Source organism: Notolepis coatsorum (genome assembly GCF_963971535.1).
Source record: "Notolepis coatsorum genome assembly, chromosome: 7".
In the NCBI taxonomy this organism is placed as follows: Eukaryota; Metazoa; Chordata; class Actinopteri; order Aulopiformes; family Paralepididae; genus Notolepis; species Notolepis coatsorum.
Genome location: NC_140171.1, coordinates 96550642 through 96578402, shown reverse-complemented (window position 1 = coordinate 96578402; position 27761 = coordinate 96550642). Strand labels below are relative to the sequence as shown.

Sequence of the window (27761 nt, the reverse complement as noted above, 5' to 3'; positions counted from 1 at the left end):
ATATGTGGATTTTGTTCTTTGTAAAATCACAATTGTTAGACTTCAGATGTCATACATCTCTCTAAATCTCCCTCCCTACTTTTGTAACGTGATATAAACTAACTCAAAGATGAATCCGGTGATGAGGACTGGAGGAGGGAGAGAGGACCTCCTACCACGGGATTCACTCAAAATCAGGCATCTCATGAAACCGCGTCACGTAATCGCGTCCAATGGGCGCTTAGGTTGGGGCGTGAGCTCCAATGGGGTTACGGGTTGGGGTTAAGGTAAAGAGGGCGGGTTTATACACGAGACGCCTGGCTTTTAGCGACTTCGTCATCACGACAACGTTTCTCAGGTTCACCTATATGTGCTACCGCTTGTTGTTCTGCCACCTGGCGTTGCTCCCCTCTCTCGTCATGTTACAGTTGTGCAGAGGAATAGACCAGTAGAATCGAATACTTTGACCTAAAAACGTTGCATTCATTATAATTTCCTTCGGACAGAATTAGAGCCAGTCCTGCATGTTAGTGTGTATTGAGGGGGCGGGGGTCACTGGGAGTGAAGGGATGTTCTATCGCCTCTCTCTCTGTCTGTCGGGGTGGATCAATGCTGTAGCCCTGCTGCTGCTGGACCCTCTCGCCTCATAGAGACTACCCCCGGGGCCACTATGTTGTAGCTAGCGGGCCTGGTTAACTTCTGGAGGACTGAGGTTGGTTCGGACGGTCGGATTTGGGGGGGAAATGCCGCTGGTGTAAAAGAAAAACAAGAAAGAATAAGAAACGGTCTGAAAACCACTCTCCTCTCGCTGTTCTCTTCTGTGCTGCCAGCAGGCTCGGTGGTTCAGCGGCCTGGACACACAAAATGTCGACCAGAACGCCATTGCCAACTGTGAACGAACGCGATACGGAAAATGTAAGTCGGCTATGCCTTTTTATTGTTCATTTATGACATTGTTTATTATTAAGAAACGCGTTGGTTTCGCTCGTGTTGGCTATGGCTAACGCTTGGAACAAGGGCAGGGTGCAGAGCCACTTGGCTACAGGCTACCAGGGCTAGTAGTAGGGGCTCCGGGTTTGAGTTCTGCTACAAACTATCTTGTTTATCTGTTTTGCCTTAACTTCTAAATAGTTTATTATGAAAGGGATTTGGACTTCCTCCTCGCCCAGACACGGACCACTATGTATATCAAGGGGGATTGGGTGGGAAAGCTGCAGGTTCTGAATGATTCATTCTGACGCTGGACAGCCATCAAACACAGATCTCCTGCGATTCTGTTCACATCACTTCTCATTGATTAGGGCTCAACCAGCCCGGTACTGTGCTGTCAGGGCACTTGCCCCTTGAGAGCTGTTGCCAAATAAAGACGGGCCACGTAGCGCGAAGCTATGGAACAGCGTTTGAACATTTCGCTAGTTTCCCCAATATGACTATTTATAAACACACACACTTCAAAGCGCTATGATGAGTCAACTTTGAGAATAAATCCAGTTGAACAATGCGTCATAAAACGTTGTAATTTATCACGATACATGACTCAGCCTTTGTCTCAACATTTAGCACATGACTTGTTATTTATGATCATTGTTATTATTGATGTTATTCACTTGGGTGGTAGTTATTGATGTACAGGATACTCCGCTACTGTATAATGCAGGGGTGTGTAGGCTACACAGACCCATGGAATGGCAGGTGTCTGTCTTTGATCTGTGTTCGTCCAGTAGAGCTAGCTGTAAGTGGGACCTATTGTTTATCTTGCCAAATGTAATGGTAACGGTCATACTGCATATTCATAGGATTTCTGAAATCAAGGTTGAAGTCAGAGGACAGTGGGTCCCGTTGTCATGTAAGCACTGACATGTTTGGCAGGGGTTGGAATTAGGTATGCACCATCAATAGCACTGTTTCACTGCCAATACAAGTTGATATGATTCATTACTTTTAGTACAGAACAACAACAACTCATTGCTCCAACAGGGAAGTGCTACTTGCGCTGCATTGTCATAGTATATAGCCCATCCATTAAACCACCAACTGACTCTTATTTTTTATTTTTTTTATCTACTTTTTCTCCCATTTTCTATTTTTCTCCCATCCCAATTTCGTATTGTCCAATTCTACCCTCCCCTGTCTCGAACGCTGTTAGGCCATGCCTCCCACAGGCCGGCTGCAATGTGGACGAAGCCTTGCATCACGTGTCCCCTCCGGTACACGAGGAGGCAGCCGTCGCATCTTTTCACCTGTACAGCGCGATATATCAGCGGCGAGGGTCTGCCCCCGTTGCTTCCTGATTCTGCTGCGCAGGCGCACCAACCGACCTGTAGGAGTCGCTGTCCACAACGTCCGATCCCCACCCACCAGCTTCCCACCCCTAACACTGCCAATTGCGTTAGTATGAACGACCAGCCAAGCTTGTAGCAATGCCGAGAGCTGGGCTCGAACCCAGCATCTCCTGCATTAGTGGCGAGCGCCTTGCCCACTGCGCCACTTAGCCGCCCCTAACTGACTCTTTTTAGGAAGTGAATCTACATCCATGGTTTTAGGTCTGGCAGTGGTTTCAACATGGGGAGGGGGGGTACTTTTAGCGTGTAGTCTGGTTGTCCTCCCCCAGGAAATGTTGAGCATCAAACACCTAATGTCCTGCATTCTGGTGTACTTTTATGCACCAACTTGTGCATTTTCTGCATCAATTTATGGTGGAAATGTCTTTATTTATGTAAAGGACAACATTCAGGTACCTGCTGACTCAAATATAATGGAATATAATGCAGTAAGGCTCTTGGGCATTCTATTTATTTTATAGTTACAGGTAAGAAGGATATATAAATGTTTTGACCCCCTTATTTTTTCACCTTTTGGGGAGGGTGTCATATGTCTGTCTATACATATATGTCTATGTTTTGAGGGGGACAAATTGACCATTTCTCAATATTGAGGGGGAGATGTCTCCTGCAACCCCCTCTAAATCTACGCCTATGGCTATGTCTTCTGTCGTTACTTTTGATCTAGAACGCCACAGTGACAGTGCCCACTGTTACTGGAGTGGCAGTGTGATTCTCATGAAATTATTCTACTTTCGTGGCAGACCTTCTCAACTTTTGTATCACAACCCCTCGTCTGGTCCCTTGGAATGTAAACGGAGTCGATATGAATTCATGCTAAAAGAAGATGATAATATCTTGATTGTCATTTAATAATGGAAAACTAACATTGACAGCTTTTGAACTGCACAGGAGTCCCTGTGAGTGATTCCACCTAGTTGACATTTTAAACAAAAATTAAAGGAGCAGGGCGCTCTAGACAGTTGCCCTGTCAAGGCTAACCGCAGTAACTTCCAAACAGTGAAACTGAGAAAAATGGCTTTAAAGTTTTTTGACTTGCCATCCAAAATCTGTTATAGGTAGATAGCTGATAGTACCCAGATTTAACATGTATTAATGAAGTCATCTTTAGGCATACAAAAATATGACGTAATTATTTCGGAAAGTATAGACGACGCATCCTAGTGACCTAGTCTAGTGTGTGACATCATCAACTGTCGACGACAGCTCAGACGGGGATTCTCTCTCTCACTCACTCACTCACTCACTCACTCACTCACTCACTCACTCACTCACTCACTCACTCACTCACTCACTCACTCACTCACTCACTCACTCACTCACTCACTCACTCACTCACACACACACACACAGTTCAAATGGCTTTATTGGCATCATGCATGACATACTTCTACATGTTGCCAAAGCAATATTAAACATGGATTACAAACAGATATAAGTACATACAAAATATCATTGTAAAATATAGTATATACAAAAATGTTCATCATAAAATATTACGGCATATATCTCTCTCTCTCTCGTGTGTTTTTAGCTAAAGTGGATAGAAAAGACAGTTTATGCAAAAGTCTTCTTAGGCACCCAAGAGTTTTTATATAAATTGTCTTACAGTAGATTATTTTATTTTTAATAATAATATAAGCTGCATATAAGGAATACAACCAAATCCTCTGTCATACCATAAAATTGTATTATTTATTATTATTTTGCATCGTGTTGAATCAAATCGTATCGAATCGTATCGTATCTCAACAGGGGGTGAATCATATCGCATCGCCCGGTGCTTCAAATGTATCGTTAATGTATCGTATCGTTGGCACCGTATCGAGATGCACATCGCATCGGCCTCAGTGAGGAGATGCACATCCCTACAGTATAGGGCCCAGCTGCAGCTCCGGAGAATCCTGGCCGTAGCTGGAGGCTACTCAGTACACACAGACAGTGGAGCTGGTTGCATATAGCGAGCATTTAGACTTGTTGCGTGGTGGCGATGTCTCGCAGATAATACAACTACAAGTATGATTATATAATATATATATTTTATTAAAAAAAAAATTATATAAAATAATTTTTATTTATTTTTTTAAATCAAAAACAATCGATATAAATAATGGTAAAATTGTTATTTAAAAATTTGCCCCTAAAAAATATTTTTTGCCCCTAAATTTCTCATTTAGGGGCAAGTGTGCCCCTAGTGAAAAAGCTTAGCGTACAGCCCTGCCTTAGCTGCCCGGCCCGCCGACCAGCGCTCTAGCATGACCAAATGAGACATAATGATTTTACTGCAACAAATGTTATAATAAAACAAAGCCTTTCTATACATTTGTCTGGTTGAAAACTTTATTAACAGATTGCAGAATGGGTAGTTTGGTACGGAATGAGCAACGGAGCTATGAACGGAATAATGCCTTGCTTACTTGCTGTGTTCGGGTAAATAATATGCTGATGTTATATTGAACCTGTAACACTAACTATATAACGTTATTAACTAACTACCGTACCGGGAGCTCACGTTGATGCCTGGATGGTGCTAACTAACTAGCTACCGTACCGGGAGCTCACGTTGATGCCTGGATGGTGCTAACTAACTAGCTACCGTACCGGGAGATCACGTTGATGCCTGGATGGTGCTAACTAACTAGCTACCGTACCGGGAGATCACGTTGATGCCTGGATGGTGCTAACTAACTAGCTACCGTACCGGGAGATCACGTTGATGCCTGGATGGTGCTAACTAACTAGCTACCGTACCGGGAGATCACGTTGATGCCTGGATGGTGCTAACTAACTAGTAGTGGGTAGTTGGGTACGGAATGAGCAACGGAATGGAACTGAGCTATGAACGGACTCCGAGTAATGCCTTGCTGCTATGGGTAATAATAATATGCTGATGTTATTGTCCGTGTAACACTAACTATATAATCTACTATTAATCATAAGTAGTAACTGTGATGCAGTAGCTTGTGTGTGTGTGTGGGGGACGGCGGGCGTTGTGCAGGTAGGTCGCGAGTGAACTTTTTTTTTTTGCCTTTTGACGCTACACAAATTGATGCTTATTTATCGGCGACTGCTATCGGCACATTTGAGCTTATAGCAGTCAACAAGGCACTTATCGGCCGATACCGATACCCGACCGATATATCGGTGCACCCCTACCTCGACCACAGCACTGGCATGCATCGCAAGCTGATAAATGTGTCTGAACTGGCTGAGTCTCTGGGCCCCGAGTACTGCAGCACTCTGCTAGGATACTATGTATTTTCTGGGGAAGACTGTACCAGCGCCTTCAAAGGCAAGGGAAAGGTGAATCCCTTGAAGAAGTTGCAGAAGAACCATAGGTTCCAGAAGGCTTTCAGTCAGCTTGGTGCATTATGGCTGTTGACAGATGAGCTCCAACAGGAGATGGGAGTCCTTCACTTGCATTATGTATGCCCATGGTCGGATGAAGTCAGTTGATGCCAAGATGCTGCAGAAAATGGTGGGTCTTGATAAAGTCCTCGATGCAAAATCCAAAGTAGACCTTGAATGCCTGCCTCCTCCCAAGGTCTGTCTCATCCCACATGTACAGCGAGTCAACTTCAGAGTTGCCTGCTACAAAAGAGCAGACCAGCCAATATTTGAGAGGCCCAAACCCAAACCCTATGATCAGGATATGGGCTGGGAGAAGATGATGTATGAGGGGGTGTTAGAGCCTGTCTGGACGATTGGACCTATCCTCCCTCCTTCTCTTGTTGAGGTACTGGCCCAGAAAGCGGAGTCAGAAGAGCAAGAAGCTCTTAAAGGAGGCAGATTATGCAAAACATAAAGTGGATGAGGAGGATGGAGAGTACGAGTGTGATGAGGACTAATTGTGATAATTACTTCTTTGTACGTCTTTGTCTAAATTGATTTTCAATCATAGTAAATTAATCACACTGTCTCTACTCTTCAAAATATTACATCATTAAATCACATATTAACATGAAAGAGGGAACTATTCTGGACTGGGTTGGGCTGAACTGGGCAGTGAAAGATGCTGGGTTGGGCTGGTCTAGGTTATACTGAATGATGAATTGAAAATTAATTGAAAATGGGGGACCCTGATGTAAACAAGACAAGTCTTTCTCTGGTCTGCATCCCCTTAACAATTGCATGTATTGAGCCGTACTGTACTGTACCCATTCTGCAATCTGTTAAATAAAGTTTTCATTCATTCATTCATCACAGCTCAACTACTAGGAATGTGTGTCTGACTCTTAAGTGCAGGAAATATTCATCAGAAAGGGGGGACATGATGGAGGGAATGGAAAGAGCAGGTTTGACAGGAGCAGGGTTGAAGGGCATATTGGAGTGTGGAGGAAGTGGACAAGGCATTAAGCAAACAGGACTGAAATGGGGGACCCTGATGTAAACAAGACTAAAGTCCTTCTCTGGTCTGCATCCCCTTAACAATTGTGTGTATTGAGCTGTACTGTATTGTACCCATTCTGCAATCTGTTAATAAAGTTTTCAATCAATCAATACTGGGTTGGTCTGGTTTAGGTTGGACTGAGTTGGACAGTGAAAGAACCAAGCATTTCACTGTAATGTAATAGCTAAATAAACAACTTGACTTGACTTGTTACATTTGCACTCTGGTTGTATGCCAAATGTATTCTGGTTGTACTGTACTTGTGCTGTAAGATGACAATACATTGGAACCGAATCGACAACGCTAGGGGTTCAGCAGGTGTATTCTGAATGCCAAATATGACAACATCACCGTTGTGAAGGGCATATGGGCGAGTGGGGGAAAACCCGGTAATAATAAAATGTCACTCGGCTGCATTTAAGCAAAGCCGCTCAGTATAGTCGTCCACTATGTTGAATGCGCGTTATGGTAGCTTGTTACATGCTAGGTAGCTAGCCGGCTAATGCTGGTTGACTTGTCATTATCATCCGACTCGAAGGAGACGCGTCGCGTGCTGTTGTTCGCCCCCATGTCAGACCGCACTGATAGCCGAAAGCGACGACTCTACATGCAATTATTTTCATCCACTGATGTGTTTTTGTAAGTTTGTCTACGTTGTCAAGCCGGCTGCCGGTGGCAGGAGTTTGTAGGTCTGCGCGCAGTGGTCTGTCCACTTCCCCTAGATGGGCGGCATCTTCTAGAAAACGAGTGTTCATTGGAGGAGCTTAGAGCGCATCTGTACAACGATGATGTTCATTGGTTATGGTCTGATTATTATGTGGCGCAAATGGGAGGAATCAAGGGGGGAGTCAGAGTTCGGTTTGTGCCAGTGAGCGAATCATCAGATTGCAGAATGATTTTTTTGTTTTGTTTTGTAATTACTAGTACTCGCCAGACTGGCGAGTGCTCTTCATGAATTACTCGCCAAACGTAAAAAAGACTCGCAATTGGCGAGTAAAGTGGCCTAATTTCCTCCCCTGCCGGTGTCTCTTGCATTGGTGACGAGCGCAATGTCCGCTGCGCCACCTAGCCGCCTAAGATGTGTTTGAATCTTAAAAATAACAAATTTACTGAATTCCTTGGGTCAATATTGTTTGGGGAAATGTATTAATTTGTCTCTGTTGTTAACTTCATAAGTTATGCTGTTTTCTTTTTACATTTAGTCATTTAGCTAACTCTTTTATCCAAAGCGACTTACAAGTTCTGTACAACGTGTCATAATTTTTTTTTATTATTTATTAAAAATTTCAGATAATGGTTGAAGAAGTGCGTCTTTAGTCGACGGCGAAAGATTGGACGGGTTTCGGCTGTCCTAACTGGGGTGGGTAGTTCATTCCACCATTTTGGGGCAAGGACTGAGAATAGGCGACTTCTCTTTGATGACCCTCCCGGAGCTTGGATAGGAGTAGGTCTGAGGTGGCCAGAAGATGCAGAGCGTAGGGGTCTTGAGGGTGTGTAGTTAGAGACCATTGACTGGAGGTAGGTGGGAGCGGTTCCCTTTGCCGCACGGTATGCCAGGTCGAGGGCCTTGAAGCGGATGTGTGCAGCAATGGGGAGCCAGTGCAGGTCCCTAAGAAGTGGGGTGACATGGGCTGACTTTGGTAGGTTTGAGATCAGGCGGGCTGCTGCGTTCTGAATGAGTTGAAGAGGCTTGGTGGCAGTGGCCGGAAGGCCAGCAAGCAGTGCGTTGCAGTAGTCGAGGCGGGAGATGACTGTTGATTGGACGAGGAGTTGGGTGGCTTCTTCTGTCAGGAAGGGGCGGATGATGGCGGATTAGTGATGCACGATATATCGGCCGTCGATATAATATCGGCCGATATGGCCGTTTTTTTACACATCGGTATCGGTCCGATATCAAGATAGGGCCGATATGGGTTGATATACATTTTTTGATTTTTTTAAAACACTTAAATAGTTTCAAAATATCTGTAATTTCTGAAAATAAGTTACAAAAGTTAAAAGAAAAATGCGTTTTGGAAAATAGCTCTTTATTTGATTAAGTGTTTTCTATACAGAGATATCGACATCGGTAAATATCTGTATCGGCCAGAACAGCAATATTAATATCGGTTATCGGTATCGGCCACAATTTTCACATCGGTGCATCACTATGGCGGATCCTTCTGACGTTGCTCAGGAGGAATCTGCAGGTTCTGGTTGTCGCTGCGATGTGAGCGGAGAAGTTCAACTGGTCGTCGAGGACAACACCAAGGTTCTTGGCGGTCGGGGACACGGTCACAGCTGCATTCTCGACTGTGATGGAAATGTCGGTCAGGGGGGAGGATTTGGCCGGCAGGTGGAGCAATTCTGTTTTGCTTAGGTTCAGTTTGAGGTGGTTGGTCGTCATCCAGGCGGCTTATTGCTTATTCCCAGAGGAAGAGTGCTGCCGAGTGCTTCCGCGTTTTCCCTGATTGGCTGCGACACGCCCCGCGGCAGCGCGGCAGCCGCAGAGCGGAGCGGCAGAGCTTGCGGCATTATGTAGCCGTAATCCCAGATGATTTTCATTCAACGCTTAGCTCAACTGGCAGCGCTGCGGTCCTGCGGTCCGTTGGTGACAAGTTCGAATCCCTTCAATTTTTTTTTCTTTTTTTTAACGTGCATTCTTTCACCGGTTAAGTTTAGGCATGTTAACTTAAGGTTAAGGTTAGGCATTGTTTCGGAGTTGGTTAAGGTTAGAAGGGTTAAGTTTAGGCGCTGTTAAGGAGCTGGTTATGGTTAGAGTTTGTCTTAGATAATGGCAATATTCTTTTGGAGTTGGTTATGGTTAAGGTTAAGGTTAGGCATGGTTAAGGTTAGGGGTGCACCGATATATCGGTCGGGTATCGGTATCGGCCGATAAGTGCCTTGTTGACTGCTATCGGCCTATCGGCCGATAAGCTCAAATGTGCCGATAGCAGTCGCCGATAACTAACCATCCATTTGTGTAGCGTCAAGACAAAAAAAAAATTCACTCGCGACCTACCTGCACAACGCCCGCCGTCCGCCCCACACACACACAAGCTACTGCATCAAAGTTACTATTTATGATTAACAAGGCATTCGTTTTGTGGCATTAACGTTATATAGTTAGTGTTACACGGACAATAACATCAGCATATTATTATTACCCATAGCAGCAAGGCATTACTCCGAGTCCGTTCATAGCCGGGAGGCAGACGACTAACGTTACTGGTGAAAATGTAATTTACGTTGGAATACTCCTTTGCCAACTTGCTGTACTTTGCTTGCAGGTCTGCAGCCATTATTACTGGATTAAGAATAGCCCCAACTTTAGCCAACGTAACGTTATGGCTAAACCTTTAACATTAGTTAACCCTAGCTTTCGGTTAGCTGTTCAATGCTAATGTAATAACACAACCAAGCGAATCCATCAGAGCTCCCCATCAACACCGCTCTGTCGGGAGGATGGCATTTAAGAAAGTATCTGCTGTTAAAATGACACAAACATTCGTTTTGTGGCATTAACGTTATTATAGTTAGTTACACGTTCAATTACATCAGCATAGTATTTACCCGAAGATAGCAAGCAAGCCGTGCATAGCTCGGTTACATTCCGTTGCTCATTCCGTACCCAACTACACATTCTGCAATCTGTTAATAAAGTTTTCAACCAGACAAATGTATAGAAAGGCTTTGTTTTATTATAACATTTGTTGCAGTAAAATCATTGTGTCTCGTTTGGCCATCCTGTGGAGCGCGCTGGTCGGCGGGCACTGCCGGGCAGCTAACTTATTAGCTTGTTGTGGTTCTGAGTTTGACTCGCATTCTCACAAGCAGATCAATGGCGGCATGCCCCGAAGTAGAAAAATGAATATTCGCTTGGTGGTAAGCAGGAGGTGGGTGCTAGCGGTGTGGCGTAATTGGCCGAATCGACTGTCAATCAAAATGGTTCCATTGCATTGGTTGAAAGCTCTGGTTGAGAGAATAGTATCCCGCTGCAGGCCGCCAGAATGGTTCCATTGCATTGGTTGAAAGCTCTGGTTGAGAAAATAGTATCCCTCTGCAGGCCGCCAGACGATACTGGGAGAGGGATCAGTGATACCATAAACATATTTCTTGATGTTTCCTTTTTTAAGTAAGTAAAGAGGCCTACAAATACAAACACACATACAAATATACAGTAGTTTCATTAAAAAAATTTAAAAAAAATTAAAAAAAAAATTAAAAAAAATATTAAAAAAAATTAAAAATACTTATTTTTTGCCACAATTATCGGTATCGGTATCGGCCGATTGTGTTAGTTGAACAATCGGTATCGGTATCGGTGGCCAATTTTCATATCGGTGCACCCCTAGTTAAGGTTAAGGTTAAGGTTAGGCATTGTTTCGGAGTTGGTTAAGGTTAGAAGGGTTAAGTTTAGGCGCTGTTAAGGAGCTGGTTAAGGTTAGAGTTTGTCTTAGAGAATGGCAATAGACAGCCTATTTCCACGCTGCAGCGCGAGGCAATAGACAGCCTATTGCCGCGCTGCAGCTCTCTCGCGCTGCCGTGGTCACATGGGCGTCATGGCCAATCAGACGCAACGCACTCTTCCGCTGGGAATAAGCTACACGCATCCAGGCGGAGATGTCGGACAGACAGGCCGAGATCCACTCAGACATGTGGATATCTGAGGGAGGGAAGGAGAGGAAGAGTTAAGTATCATCGGCATAGCAATGATACGAGAAGGCATGAGATGTGATAATGTTACCCAGAGATTTAGTGTAGAGGGAGAAGAGAAGGTCCAAGGACCGAGCCCTGGGGGACACCCGTCCTCAGGGGGCGATTGACAGACAGGGTCCCTCTCCATGACACTTGGTAGGAGCGGCCATTGAGGTATGATGTCAGCCATGTCAGCGCAGACCCAGCCACTCCCATTCCTGCGAGGGACGCGAGGAGGATCTGATGGTTGACTGTGTCGAAGGCTGCAGAAGGGTCTAGGAGAATCAGGACAGAGGAAAGGCCTTTCGCTTTTGCTAAGTGAAGTGCCTCTGTGACCGCAATGAGGGCCGTTACAGTGACCAAAGTGAGCAGTGCGGCTCTGTGTCTTGTTTTAACGGTTTTTGGACAATGGGGTTCTGTGACTTCTGGATATGAGTTATTATAATGTGACCATATCCTACTTCTAAGTAGAAGAAATGCATTGTAGGTTTTGGTCTTTTTGTAGGCTATGTTGACTATAAGAAAAAAAGTGTCACCGACCAGTCTTATCCTTTTAATACCGTGACAGGGCTTTCCCTAAACGATAGTATAGGGACAATACTATACTACAATGCACCAGCGCCACCATGTGTTTAATAAATATATATATATATACTGTTATATCTTAAAAAAAAGTCAGTTCTGACTGAGAGGTGCTGGTTACTCGTATCAGTTCTGAGAGGTGACAGGTACTCGTATCAGTTCTGAGAGGTGCTGGGGGTAGTACTCGTATAAGTTCTGAGAGGTGCTGGCTACTCGTATCAGTTCCGAGAGGTGCTATCGGTAATCGTATCACTTATGAGAGGTGCTGGGTAGGGTTGCACGGTATACCGGTATTGGTATAGTACCGCGGTACTAGAGTGTTCTAAATGATACTATACTGCGTTTGGGGAAAAACGGTACTTTTTATTTATTTTTATTTATTCATTTATGCATGCAAATGCCTTCCTATTGGAGCACAGCGCTGCTGTCAGTGGTGACGATGCGCTAGTTTACCGGAAGAGAGCTCTGATGGAGAGAGATTGAGATTTCTATTCTTGCGAACAGCACTGCGGACACCCTCCAATGCTCGCACAAGGAACCGTCGTCACGAGAGCTAGCATCAACGTAACGCAAGCCACCACAACCATCGACAATCGCAGCGAGGATCCCCATTGATTAACGCCAGCCAGCTAGCTTTAACTAGAATTATAGTTTGCTAGCTATATAAGCTAACGTTAGCTGAGTTGATTCTATGCAAAATGTGCTAGCTAGCCAACGTCAATAAAGATCCCCACTGCAACTGCCGATGGCATGACGACTAACGTTACGCCTAGGGATGCCCCGATCGATCGGCCACCGATCGTTATCGGCCGATAATCAGTATAAATATGCGATCGGTGATCGGTGATAATGCTTTATTTTCGCTGATCGTCAAACCCGATCTCACTCGCTCGTCTCGCTGAGTTCTGTCTCAGACACCGGGAGCTGTGCGGCGTCTGCTCCTCCCTCCAGCCCCTCCCGCGCGCATGTAAACACGGGTCTAGTAGTCTAGTCTAGTGGGACGGGAGCCGGGAGGACGGCGTCTCCCTTAGCTAACGTTAGCTACCGTTACAAAATGACCCAGTCAACCATTCACTTCCAGTCCAATACATGATGAGGCATTGTCTAACCGAACGGTATCTAGCCGGCCAGCAAACTCTAGTAGAGACGTGTATGATACCTCAGCTAGCTCATGTTAGCTGACGCCAGCTCACTGTTCAAAACGAAATGTCCCACTGAACTAAATAGTTCACAGAGGCGCTGTATCAACGTTATATAGCCGGCCAGCAGTAGCCACAGATAGCTCCTGATATCAATGTTTTATAACACTCATTCGATGCATATTCGAGCTGAGGGCATGTTGTTGAATATGATCAATAGGGTCCAGCTGCACCTCCGGAGAATCCTGGCCGTAGCTGCAGGCTACTGAGTATAGGGTCTAGCTGCAGCTCCGGAGAATCCTGGGCGTTGCTGGAGGCTACTAGAGTACACACAGTGGAGCTTGTTGCGTGGTGGCGATGTCTCGCAGATAATACAAGTACAAGTCTAATTATATAATATATATATTTTATAAAAAAAAAAATTATATAAAATACATTTTAATTTATTTTTAATCAAAAACGATCGGTATCGGCCGATATGGCTCACGACGATCGGTGATCGGTATCGGTGGCAAAAAACGTGATCGGGGCATCCCTAGTTACGCCAATGCTACAGTAGCTCCTATCAGTACTGTAGTCATGCCATTGATACCAACATTCGTTGGATGAGCTATGCCAGCTCTCGTTCAGTTCCTTATTTAGCCCCCTTCGTGACTGCGATGCAACCCCCGGCCGAACATGTGAATGCGTATTCAACCAAGGGCCGCATCACAGTCACGAAAGGGGCCAAGTTCCCCATACGAGCACCAGAAAATTTCCACAACGCCACCCGCAAGAAGAGAAAATAAATTGAAAAGCCTAATAATAAGCTATACACCGTAGGCTTGGGCGGTATGACGGTATACCAGGGTATTTAGAAATCCCGACGGTATTGAAAACCAATACCGTCAAAATCACAAGATCTGTTTCAGTTTATATTACAGTGAAACAGAGTTTTAACAGTGGTTGTAGGGGTGGACGGTATGGTCTAAAATTTATATCACGGTATAATTTGAAGCATAGACGGTAACGGTATATATCACGGTATCAGTGTTTCTGTTAGAATACTTTTTTTTGCCTGATCGGCAGGCTATATAAAGAATGACATCCTCAAGGCATGTAGATTTATAATATTTTAACTTAAAACTAGGCTACTTTTGCGTATAAAGTCATTATATTCCAAATAAAATAAGTCCAGAGTCGAGACTCCTGCTCCCATTGCAAACAGCGGGGCTGGATTTTGCTAGAAGCATATGTAGCTGCAGAGCCGCAGAGCGAATTGAATTGAATAAGAATTGAGACAAAGGTGCCACTCATCCTCAGCTTTAAGAATTGACAATTGTGTCAACAAATTGACACATGTGTCAACAAATTGACACATGTGTCAACAAATTGACACATGTGTCAACAAATTGACACACAAAATGCTTAGAGACGATGGGGGTCAGAACGGCACAAGGGTGGGGGGGCGCTGTTTGACGGGCCTGTGACCAGACCTGAAAGAGCCACTGGCTCTGCGGCTCTGCAGCTGCATGCTATTCGCAAATCCACTGCTGCACGCCTTCCTTCCGGCTCCCGCTGCTGCCGTCGTTATCATAACACTACACACATATCGTAATGTTTACAGCAAACTGTAGTTGATCACCAGGTATGTTTTATTAACGTAGAATAATTCATATAAGAAAAACGATAGGGAAATATCTTACCTTTCTCCACTGGTTAAAAATGCCAGGAACTGAAATTGAAACTTGCTGTGCGCCGCGGTGATATGTGTTTATTATGAAATGACAATTGCGTGTTGACACGCCCACTGCGCGAAGCCTCCTAAATAACTTTTTCCAGTTTGCACATATCTATTATCTATGACTAATTCTATCTATTTTTAGGGGCAAATGCGATTGAAATAGTCGCGCTGTGGTTACATGACGTCATTGCTATTTTAGAGCTGCTCTACCGGTTAAACGGTATAGTCAAAATCCATACCGTAGAGCAAATTAATACCGTTTATACCGTATACCGTTTATACCGTCCACCCCTAAGTGGTTGGTTGTAGTGCACTGCACACACGCGCCAGCAGAGGGCGAGACCAGTCCTCAGTCACTAGTCGAGCGAGCCGCAGAGCTGGTTGTCTACACACACAGGAGGAGGAGGGGAAACCCCGCTTCATTGGAAATTAAATTAGAGTCGAGACACGCTTACCATTGCTGCCTGGTGCTGCGGGCTAACTGTTGTGTATGTGTATCACAACGGTGGTCACGATTTACGGTAATGTTGCGACAGTGCTGTGAAAATACCGCAAAGCGTTGTGGTAACGAGAGTGTGTGTTGTTGTCGACTGGTGGAACAAGCAAATAAACGGTAAAACGTTACGTCGCAGTCCGGTGTGTTTTTGAATACACAATTAGGGCTGGGCGATAAAACGATAACGATAACTATCGCGATAAATTATTTCCTTGAAATAAACATGAAACGTGGTCGCAAAGTTTCGATATATCGATTTTCCAAGCTTGGATATGAGCACGCACTAACAACCAATCGGCGAAGGAGACCAGGAAGGAGACCCAGCGCTGCACCTCTGGGTAGAGAGGTAGGACTCACTCAACAACAAGGCTTGCTAGGCTAACTAGCTTGCACGGCGACGTTTTATATATTTACGTGCAGAGTATGTGTGCGCTGTGAATTCTGAGGCCACGTTCATAGTAGTGTGGGGTATACAGTGGACGTCGTTTCAATATATTGTGGCGGAAGAGAGTATTTTAGTGTCATATTTATTACATTGCCATGAGATATTCCGCTTGTCGGCTAACTTCTAACGTGCGCGGACTGATGACGACATCAACTCGACTCGAGACATTCGCAGCAGCATAATAAGTTAATTAAACTTGACATACATTATATCGACGATAATTATCGATATCGAATTATATGAAAATAATTTTATAATTTTATCGCGATAACGTTTTTGGTCATATCGCCCAGCCCTATACACAATACTAAGGTTACTAGTACTATGGTGCTGCGGGGCTCCTGGCTACCATTCTGAGAGTTAACGTTAGTATTACTAGGATTGCTGCAGGCTTCTGGCTAGTGGCTCCATTCTGAGAGCTAATGATAGTAGCACTCTGATGCTGCGGGCTAACTGGCCATCTCCGCGATTTGTTTACTTGGTAACACGGGTGTTAATGTTTTCTAGGTTATTACATCTCAAACTAATTAGGCCCTCTGCTATGACAAATGTATAATAATAATACAACCATACTTTTTCTACCCCATTAATTTTTTTTAACTACAGAAGTCTGCTGCATTTGGCTCACAGAGTGACTCCCCCCACTCAGAAGCGACCTAACCTCCCAGCTTTTTTTGAGCAGCATATTAAGTACACAAATTAGTCCAAAGATGATAAAAGGCTCAACAGGGCAGTCTCAGAGTTCATCTGTGTGGACCAAGTTTCAATATATATACAGTTGAGAAAGCTGGGTTCAGAAACCTTGTACAGCAACTGTTTTGAGTGCAAAAAAAAAAAAATATCGAAAGTATCAAAGTATCGAAATTAATATTGGTATAGTATCGAAACTAAAATGTTGGTATCGTGACAACCCTAGTGCTGGGTACTCGTATCAGTTCTGAGTAGGGATGGGAATCGAAAACCGGTTCCCGTTGGGAGCCGGTTCCTAAAATTATCAGATTCCTGGAATCGCATGCCTCCGTGACTATCGATTCCTCTTATCGCTGCCATGTTTTTCCGACAGGCCTAAGGGGCCTTTCTCACTCAGGTATTGGGATCGAATCACCGCCCCGGAGCACGGGGGGGAGTGTTCTCACTCACCCCTTTTGGGATGCGAAACGGCGCTGATTCGTTTTACCCCCCGCTGAACGGGGCCAGTTGCATTAGGTGGTCTCGGAATCGGTGCGGGGGGCGTGACACACACAACGTCGTTACCAGGGTTCGCAATTAACGGGGGCTTGGGACATAAAGCCTTTGAAAATGGACAAAATGCCCTCGAAAATCAGTTAAGGGGGGCACAAAATGCCCCCGACAGTTTACTAATTATATATATATATTTATCCGGTAATGGCGCGTCTGTATCGTACGGTTCAGATGACGCGCAAATAAAAAAGATTAATTTGGCGGAGGTGAGCACTGGCTGCTGCTGCTGCAGCACTGCAGCTGAGCCAGGTGCTAGTCAGTTTGTGTACAAATGGCAAGCACAATCTAAATCAATCTTCATTACGACTTTAAAAACAGCCATTAACATTACATAGGCATACACACATCTTGCCATAGCGTTAGCAGTTTGTACAATACAACGCACGTTTTAACTATGGTAGCACTAGCCCCAGCTAATACAGTCAATGAAATGTTATCGTAGCTACAAGCTAGCAGAGGAGTGAATGAGAGTCTGAGAGGCGGGGTGTTTAAAGACAATGATAGGCGTTTATTCAACATCCAAGAAGGCTAACATACAACTGTTTTACTAACTCCAACCGGGACTATTGCCGCTTTCCCACTGCATGTTGATGTTATGAACTCCTCCTAACGTGACCGGAGCTGAAGGTGCCACACGCTAAAATGTCCGTGGGGACCCGGCGCCAACCCATAGATAGTTCCAACTCAACGAATTACGTAATCCACCACAGTTGCACTCAATATTTAAATAATGTTAGTCTAAATAAATGTAGATACATAATAATTTCAAGCAGAAAACGAATCTTTCCATTAAGAACTGACAATCGGGGAATTTAAACATGGTTGACATTGTTTTTTTGTGTTTATATTATAGAAAGGAAAGTCTAGTTTTTTTTGTGTTTATATTATAGAAAGGAAAGTCTAGTGCTGGCTGAGCATATTGTTTGTTTGCACTAAGTTAATACTTTGACAAATGTAGCCTATATTTTTCAGTCAGTTCGGTCTTTGTGTGCCAAACATTATTATTTAAGGCTGTAAACACTGTAAACCTTTATATATATATATATATATATATATATATATATATATATATATAAATGAGAAGCATGTTTAGATTTGAGTGTTATTTTTTTTTAATAAAAATTAACGTACACCGAACCGAAAACCGTGACCCCCAAAACCGTGATACGAACCGAACCGTCCATTTTGTGAACCGTCCCACACCTACCGTTTATCATAAAAATTCAGTGCCCCCGAAATACAAAAAAAGCCCCCGAAAATCAATTAAGGGGGGCAAAAAAAGCCCTTGAAAAAAAATGTTAATTTCTAACCCTGGTCGTTACTGTCATGCTTGCTTGAATTTTGGGCCGATAAAACCACACTGGACAATACAATACAAAAATGATATTTATGGGCAATTTGAGAGTTCAGACCTCAACCGGCTAACATGAAGCCACATTACAAAGCAAAGCACAGCACTTCTGGCTCGCATTAGGCCTGGCAATTTTTGTTTGCCATGCTATTTCTATACATTAGTTTCTTGTTTGAATGCATTTATTTCTATTAGACCAGTGGTGCCCACTGCCCAACCAGTCGGCCGTGGTCGACCGGTAGATCAATGACATGTAATATAATTGCCACGAGCGATGGGATGTTAGCTGCTGGACAGGCTAAGCTAACTAGCGTTAGCCGTTAGCTTAGCGTTAGCCATTGCTGTATACTAGGGGTGGACGGTATAAACGGTATACGGTATAAACGGTATTAATTTGCTCTACGGTATGGATTTTGACTATACCGTGTAACCGGTAGAGTAGCTCTAAAATAGCAATGACGTCATGTAACCACAGCGCGACTATTTCAATCGCATTTGCCCCTAAAAATAGATAGAATTAGTCATAGATAATAGATATGTGCAAACTGGAAAAAGTTATTTAGGAGGCTTCGCGCAGTGGGCGTGTCAACACGCAATTGTCATTTCATAATAAACACATATCACCGCTGCGCACAGCAAGTTTCAATTTCAGTTCCTGGCATTTTTAACCAGTGGAGAAAGGTAAGAGATGTCCCTATCGTTTTTCTTATATGAATTATTCTACATTAATAAAACATACCTGGTGATCAACTACAGTTTGCTGTAAACATTATGATATGCGTGTAGTGTTATGATAACGACGGCTGCAGCGGGAGGCAGCCGGGAGGACGGCGGCAGCAGTGGATTTGCGAATAGCATGCAGCTGCAGAGCCGCAGAGCCAGCGGCGCTTTCAGGTCAGGTCCGCTCAACAGCGCCCCCCCACCCAACGGCTGAAAGCTGTGACCAGACCTGAAAGCGCCGCTGGCTCTGCGGCTCTGCAGCTACATATGCTTCTAGCAAAATCCAGCATCCAGCCCGGCTGTTTGCAATGGGAGCAGCACGGACTCTGGACATATTTTATTTGGAATATAATGACTTTATACGCAAAAGTAGCCTAGTTTTAAGTTAAAATATTATAAATCTACATGCCTTGAGGATGTCATTCTTTATATAGCCTGCCTATCAGGCAAAAAAAAATATTCTAACGGAAACACTGATACCGTGATATATACCGTTACCGTCTATGCTTCAAATTATACCGTGATATAAATTTTAGACCATACCGTCCACCCCTACTGTATACTATACTTCTTGTTCGAATGCATTTATTATGGGATGTTAGCTGCTGGACAGGCTAAGCTAACTAGCGTTAGCCGTTAGCTTAGCGTTAGCCATTGCTGTATACTATACTTCTTGTTCGAATGCATTTATTTCTATTAGACCAGTGGTGCCCAACCAGTCGGCCGTGGTCGACCAGTAGATCAATGACATTCAATATAATCGATGCAGCAATGTTACTAGTAAAAGGCTAAGCTAACTAGCGTTAGCCGTTAGCTTAGCGCTATCGTTAACCCTGCAAAACGCTCAAAAGCGGACTCTACAACACCATCCATTCGTGATAAAATGGGGTGGGTTATATTGACAAGGCTTGACAACAGAGGTTCAAATATAACTTCATATTTATTGGTTTATTTGTTCATTTTATATCAGCATCCAGAGTCCGCAGTCGTGTTAAGACACTTCCTGTTTAAATTTTCGAACGTGACATCATCGCCTACGGCAAGCGTAAACGCTCAAAGGCAAACCGTAAACAGAACCCGAAGCGAACCAAGACTGCAGTGTGTACACAAACTAGAGGGGGAGAGGGGGGGGGAGTTCGCACTCTGACCCGGAATGACGACGGTACGCGACCGGTACGGACAGAATGAGTTTGTGAGAGCCACAAAAATTACTGTGGTACCACAAAGAGCCACACCATATACCAGCGTTTCTCAACTTTTTTTTCAGTCACGGCACCCTTCATGTGTTTATAGGTCTCACCCTCTGGCCTCTGAAGTTGCTAATGTCTTTATTTGGGCCTCACAGGGTTAAAAGTACCCTGTGAGACCCACGGTTGCAAAATTACAAAATCACTTTTAGCCATTTAAAAAAATAATGTTTATAGGGCGGTCAGGTGGCGTAGCGGAGATTGCGCTCGTCACCAACGCAGGAGATGCTGGGTTCGAGCCCAGCTCTCGCCGTTGCTACCAGCTTGGCTGGGCGTTCATACTAATACAATTGGCAGTATTAGGGGGTGGGAAGCTGGTGGGTTGGAATCTGGCGTTGTGGACAGCGACGCCTACAGGTCAGGTCTCGGCGCTTGCTCAGCGGGGGCAGGACTTGGTGGAGATAGCGTGCCCTCCCACGCGTTACACTTCACCAATGAGAGTCCTCACTGCCAAGTGAAAAGACGTCACTGGCAGTCGCCACACGTATCGGAGGAAGCGCGTGGTCGGCTTCGGGACGCCCTTGTACCGACTCGTAGGAGAACATGCATACAGCAGCCAGGTAGGGGAGGGGGGGAATTGGCACGGCGACTAAATTGGGACGGGGAGAAAAACAGAAAATTGGAGAAAGAGAAATAAAAAAATAAAAATTTAAAAAAAGAATGTTTATTTAAAAAATGTTAAGCACATGTAGGCCTATAGTCAATTGGTCCTGTTGTTCAGCCTCACAATGCTATTTGATAGTAAATGTGTTTATATGTCCCACCCTCTGGCCTCTGAAGTTGCTAAGTAAGGGATAATGTATAGCTACGAGGTCATTGTCGCAAAATAATTGACCGACGGAGTTTAAAATACCGAGGCGCAGCGCCGAGGTGTTTTAAACGTTAGTGAAGGTCAATTATTTTGTGACAATGATCGAGTATAGCTATACATTATCCCGCTTATTACATGGCTACCTTACTAACAATATACCTAATTCATCGACAAGACTAGATCAAATGCAGACACAGTTGTTCTGTGGCTCTGTCAGCCCAAATAAAGTGATTATTATTATCGGCAGCCGGCAGGTCTGTGGTCTCTGGTCTGATTGCATGACTGAGTGCAGCTGTGCATATGCTGAGCTGCACTGAGGCAGTGTGTCAGTGGGGCTTGATTGCGAACAGCTGCGCACAGCGGTCATTATTGTCCCACGGAGGTCCGTTATCGTGTGATAACGGACCTCTGACGCGCGCTATTGACCAATCACAAGCAAGCATTTCGGCGAATGTGAAAACGCCATGTAATAATGTCTTTTTAATTTGGGCCTCACAGGGTTAACCTCTTAAGCTTGAGATATACAGTAAAAGTGTATATTTTCAGCATTACGTTTGTTACCAATTATTTTAACTGTTATTAGTGAAATATAAGATTATAGAAATCTCAGGGCATTGAGTCGGAAACCGGCGCATATTGACAGGAGGAAGTGGCACAGCCAAAAGTGAGTGTAGTCTTTTGAAGGAAGAGACTCAGAGCTTTCGAATTTCGAAAAACTACCCTACCCAGCTCACACCAGCCCCTGTCAATCATCTGACTTCTGGATTTACTTTTTTATTTATCTTATTTTTTGGGATTATCTCTCACAAACCTGAACATTATTGCCATAAAACGGAACGCAGTTAGTTTCTCTACCAGGGGAGGAAATTAGGCCACTTTACTCGCCAATTGCGAGTATTTTTTACGTTTGGCGAGTATTAGTAATTACAAAACAAAACAAAAAAATCATTCTGCAATCTGCTGATTCGCTCACTGGCACAAACCGAACTCTGACTCCCCCCTTGATTCCTCCCATTTGCGCCACATAATAATCAGACCATAACCAATGAACATCATCGTTGTACAGATGCGCTCTAAGCTCCTCCAATGAACACTCATTTTCTAGAAGATGCCGCCCATCTAGGGGAAGTGGACAGACCACTGCGCGCAGACCTACAAACTCCTGCCACCGGCAGCCGGCTTGACAACGTAGACAAACTTACAAAAACACATCAGTGGATGAAAATAATTGCATGTAGAGTCGTCGCTTTCGGATATCAGTGCGGTCTGACATGGGGGCGAACAACAGCACGCGACGCGTCTCCTTCGAGTCGAATGACAAGTCAACCAGCATTAGCCGGCTAGCTACCTAGCATGTAACAAGCTACCATAACGCGCATTCAACATAGTGGACGACTATACTGAGCGGCTTTGCTTAAATGCAGCCGAGTGACATTTTATTATTACCGGGGTTCCCCCCATATCACCACTCGCCCATATGCCCTTCACAACGGTGATGTTGTCATACTTGGCATTCAGAATACACCTGCTGAACCCCTAGCGTTGTCGATTCGGTTCCAATGTATTGTCATCTTACAGCACAAGTACAGTACAACCAGAATACATTTGGCATACAACCAGAGTGCAAATGTAACAAGTCAAGTTCAAGTTGTTTTATTTAGCTATTACATTACAGTGAAATGCTTGGTTCTTTCACTGCCCAACTCAGTCCAACCTAAACCAGCCCAACCCAGTATTGATTGATTGATTGATTGAAAACTTTATTAACAGATTGCAGAATGGGTACAATACAGTACAGCTCAATACACACAATTGTTAAGGGGATGCAGACCAGAGAAGGACTTTCGTCTTGTTTACATCAGGGTCCCCCATTTCAGTCCTGTTTGCTTAATGCCTTGTCCACTTCCTCCACACTCCAATATGCCCTTCAACCCTGCTCCTGTCAAACCTGCTCTTTCCATTCCCTCCATCATGTCCCCCCTTTCTGATGAATATTTCCTGCACTTAAGAGTCAGACACACATTCCTAGTAGTTGAGCTGTGATGAATGAAAACTTTATTTAACAGATTGCAGAATGGGTACAGTACAGTACGGCTCAATACATGCAATTGTTAAGGGGATGCAGACCAGAGAAAGACTTTCGTCTTGTTTACATCAGGGTCCCCCATTTTCAATTCATCATTCAGTATAACCTAGACCAGCCCAACCCAGCATCTTTCACTGCCCAGTTCAGCCCAACCCAGTCCAGAATAGTTCCCTCTTTCATGTTAATATGTGATTTAATGATGTAATATTTTGAAGAGTAGAGACAGTGTGATTAATTTACTATGATTGAAAATCAATTTAGACGAAGACGTACAAAGAAGTAATTATCACAATTAGCGATTTTTTTTGTCTGGTAAAAAATCTGTTTGGCTGGTAAAAAAAATCAGATACTCGCCAGTTGGCTGGTAAGCCAAAAAGTTAGTTTCCTCCCCTGTTCTCTACCTTTCTGTGAACGTCTTGCAAAAAACGGTGTTGCAATACGATAAAAAATGGTGGAGAGATTTACATTATAAAAAACATGGCAGAATTCAGTACTGTATCTACAAAACCTTCTGTTTAATAATCTTTCCTTTATTCATTTGCTTAGATTTTTCAGGTCTGGTCAATTTTAGCATGGTGTTATTCACAGTCAAAGATAAAAAGAAATTAAATAAAATTGATATTCTCCTTTTGGTTCATTACAATTGACTCAAGCCTAGTAACAGACACACTATTTCTGACACTGATCTATTATGTCCCTAGATTCAGAACCCAAGAACATGCCAATGGACCATTTAAAAAAAAAATAGAAAAATGTTTATTCTATGTCCTTATGGAATGAGTGACATAAAAAAAGTAAAGTAAAGTAAAAAAAAAGTGAAAATAAATAAATATTATATTTATATTTTTAATTTTTTTTATGGAGGGAAGAGCCGCACATTGACGGGGCAAAGAGCTGCGGGTTGGCCATCCCTGCCTTAAGGGCTCAAAATTGGCTGGGTTTTGGTCGCATATGCTCCCGAAATGCTCCCGCTGTTTGACTGTTTCTATGTGCAGTGAAAACTACTCTAATGCTTTGCAATCTAGTCATTCATTTAATTCAGGATAATCTAATGTTAGCCGCGGAGCTAACGCTAGCTAACTATGCACACACGCACGCACGCACGCTTCAATAGATTCAATTAGTTTAAAGGTCAACCTCCACGTTGTATTTTTGTTCAATAAACAATGTGGACTAGGCCAACAGTGGCTTTCATGAAGAAGGGGAAAAAAAAGTATTGAAATTGACCCAGTTTTATCGTTTTTATCAAACATTTTGTCTGCCCAACACAATCACCACGCACGTGCATATTTTAATCAATTGTTCATAACGTGCGTGTGTAATCGTCACAACAGGTGCAGGACAACAGGGGGCTCACCAGGGGGCGCTGAGAGTCATACAGCTAGTGGCAGGCAGAGAGCCTTGCTACCATTATGCTTGCTACTACTAGCCGAATGGAAATGTATCTGTTTCACCTCACTATTGCTCCGTGATTATAGCCATCCATCCATCTCTAAAGCTAACCACTATTTGTAAAAGCCACAACCACGTTACCATATTTGTAATAATGTAAATCATTGTGTCGTTGTACACGTATTGTGTTTATAACGTTAGTAGATAACATAGCTTAGCTTGGTAGCTATGTGCTAACAACATATCCCGACATCCGGCTCGCTGGCCGGCATGAACGGCCGACCCAAAATGGTTCTCTCCTCTCTGTACACCCCGTCCCCACGGATGCCCTGCCGGGGGGCCCATGGACGCGACGGCGGCGGCAGCCGTAGGGTGGTCGAGCCCGTAAAGGCTAGTGTTACACGATAGCTATGAGCTAACTAGCGCTGCGGGCTCCGGCGCCCTGCGGCCGCCGCTGTTGTCGAGTCCACAAGCTCCTCCGCGGGGACGGGGGCACACAAAGAGGAGAGAACCACCCGCCGTTGGCTATAGGCTAACGTCAGTGAGTGTAGCAGGGACGGCGGAGATATAGGCTAACTGTGATGCACCGAGTGAGCCACCATTGATCTAGTACTATGACCCGGACGGACATAAGGCATACGTTTCCTGGAGTGACGTCACGGCCGTGCTAGGTGCTAGCGTCTGATAAGCTTTTAGATTCGCGCGTGCATGTTATTCGTGCGTGGACCTTTTTAACTCTTTCAGAGTGGCATTTCCGGTGTCAAATGGAAAAAAATAAATAATGAAATTATATACCAATGATGTAAACTACCCATAATTGATCAGTAGGGTTTAACCTAGAGGTTGGGCTTTAAGAGAATCTCAAATAAATTCTTTTATTTAAGTGTATAGTTAATTTTTCTTTTTTACAGTTTTTGTATTTTTCTGACATGATGGGGGCTCAACAATAAATGACAATCAGAAATGTCAAGTTGCATGTTGTTATTCTAACCAGCTTAGTTATGTTGCATTTCCAATTTATTTATTTAAATTATAAATTTGATCAGGGATCGATCAATCGATCGATCGATAATGGAATTGTATCGATAAAATCTTATCAATTCCCATCCCTAGTTCTGAAAAAAAAATATATATATATATATATCGCACATGCAACAGCGGTCTGTGCGGTGAATGGATTTACTTCAGTAGCACTGGTGCGATAGGCATTCGGTTCATATTGATACTCTTATTTTGAAAATCCTGTCACAGGTCTCATTTCCGCCTAAGCGCAGTTCCAGTCATGATATATCTGGGCTCCGCCAGTTAGCAACAGTCAGGTTCATATGATACTCTTATTTTGAAAAAACCCATAGCAACTCCGTGATGTCATATCCGCCCCAGACCGTGCTTCTGCCTTCTGCTCTCAGCCGAGCAGAGCGGAGCTGCACAGCAGACTGCGGCTATTTTGCGATCCGAAATAAGTCTGTGGTGTTTTTTTTTCTCACAACGGGTCAAATGCATCCAACACGCTTTGCATCGTCGCCATTCCTTTATGCCCACATCGCCCGAAATGAACGTTACATTAGCATAAGCTAACAAGCTAATCCTGATCAGAGGCAGAGCCATAGAGAATTAGAGACAGTGTGGACTGGGGAAAGGGTGTGTGTGTGTGTCGAGAGGAGTGGAAGTTTGAAGACAGACTAGACTACAATATGATGCGGGGGTGGTGAGTTGAAACAGTGTGAATGAATGAAAACTTTATTTAACAGATTGCAGAATGGGTACAATTAGGCCTGCCGCGATAAGCAATAAATCGATTAATTGCTGCGATAATTAAAATGAATGCAATGATTTTGACGGGCGCGATTAATTGCTATTTGCGCGTTTGTTTTAATGAGGCGGAACCAGTGCCCCTCAGTCACTGTCCGTGTTGGGAGGCGGGCCGCTGACGTTACTAGAGTACAGCACGGGAGCTCCGTGGGGCAACGCCACATAGACATTTCTCAATAGTGTTGCTCCTTTTAACCAAGTAGCATTATTTGTAGTGTAACGTTAGCTATTTTTAGACCCAAGTAGTTACTCGCTACTGCCCGGAGAAACTGGACTGCTAAATAAAGATTAAAGATCTAGCGTTCGTTGATGCTCATTCAATGCTAACAACATTAGCTACAAACGAAATACAACATATAGCATAGCTACAAGTACAACACAGAATAACGTTAATACAATTACATGCATCATTGTTTACAATTAACGGGTGGGGCTAGTCAAAGGACTGGACACGGGGACAAGTTAAACATGAATTAATTTATTATAACACTCCGGTAGTTTCGAGTCGTGCTGCAGTGCTTACGCACCACAGCTATTATATTATATACTGCTTTGACGCTTCCTCCTCATCGTTGATTGCCTGTAGTAGCTGCATCTAACGTTAGTAGCTAACGTTAAAACTAACCTAAAGTTAGTTGTTCACCAACAATTTGTTTTATCATTAGCTCAAAAACATCATATCATTAGCCCAAGTTGTCGGCTCATAGTTTCTGCTTAGGATAATCACAAAATACTTCCGGTCCGGTCGGTGGGCTTCAAAATAAAAGTCTAAACACCGGAAAAGACGGAGCGGTGGGCTTCAAAATAAAAGTTTGGGGAAATAAATTTCAAAAAAAAAAATCTCTAACCGGTCGCAATAATATCGCTTATCGCGATATTTTCGGGGGCAATTAATCGCCCAGCAAAATGTGTTATCGTGGCAGGCCTAGGTACAATACAGTACGGCTCAATACACACAATTGTTAAGGGGATGCAGACCAGAGAAATACTTTCGTCTTGTTTACATCAGGGTCCCCCATTGTGGGTGTGTGTCCCAACCGACCCCACTTCTATGTTTCAATAAATTATTTGCATTTAAAACTATTAAAGCTGACTCATTCCTTCAGTCCACTCAAAATTATGCTAATATTCCTTATGTTGTTTATGATATTAATTGAAAATAGCATATGAGAGTATTATAGTAATAATAACACATGGCGATATACTAAAAAGCAATTTATAATTTTTGGCTGGTAAAAAATCTGCCTTTTGGATTCCCATCGGAATTCTACAAGACATTTAGAACTGAATTAGCACCCATGTTAGGGGCGGCATTCAGACACACGAT

The 27761-nt window shown here is 43.7% G+C and overlaps 1 protein-coding gene across 2 annotated transcripts in view; it reads left to right on the top strand.

The window, feature by feature from the left end:
* Positions 1-381: 381 nt before the first annotated feature.
* Positions 382-27761, top strand: part of mark1 (MAP/microtubule affinity-regulating kinase 1) — a 279824-nt gene continuing 252444 nt past the window's right edge. For both annotated transcript variants that reach the window (XM_084319310.1, XM_084319309.1), the window contains exon 1: positions 382-894. In XM_084319310.1, coding sequence (XP_084175436.1) covers positions 844-894 — 51 coding nt within the window. In that variant the 5' untranslated portion in view covers positions 382-843. The remainder of the gene's footprint in view (positions 895-27761) is intronic.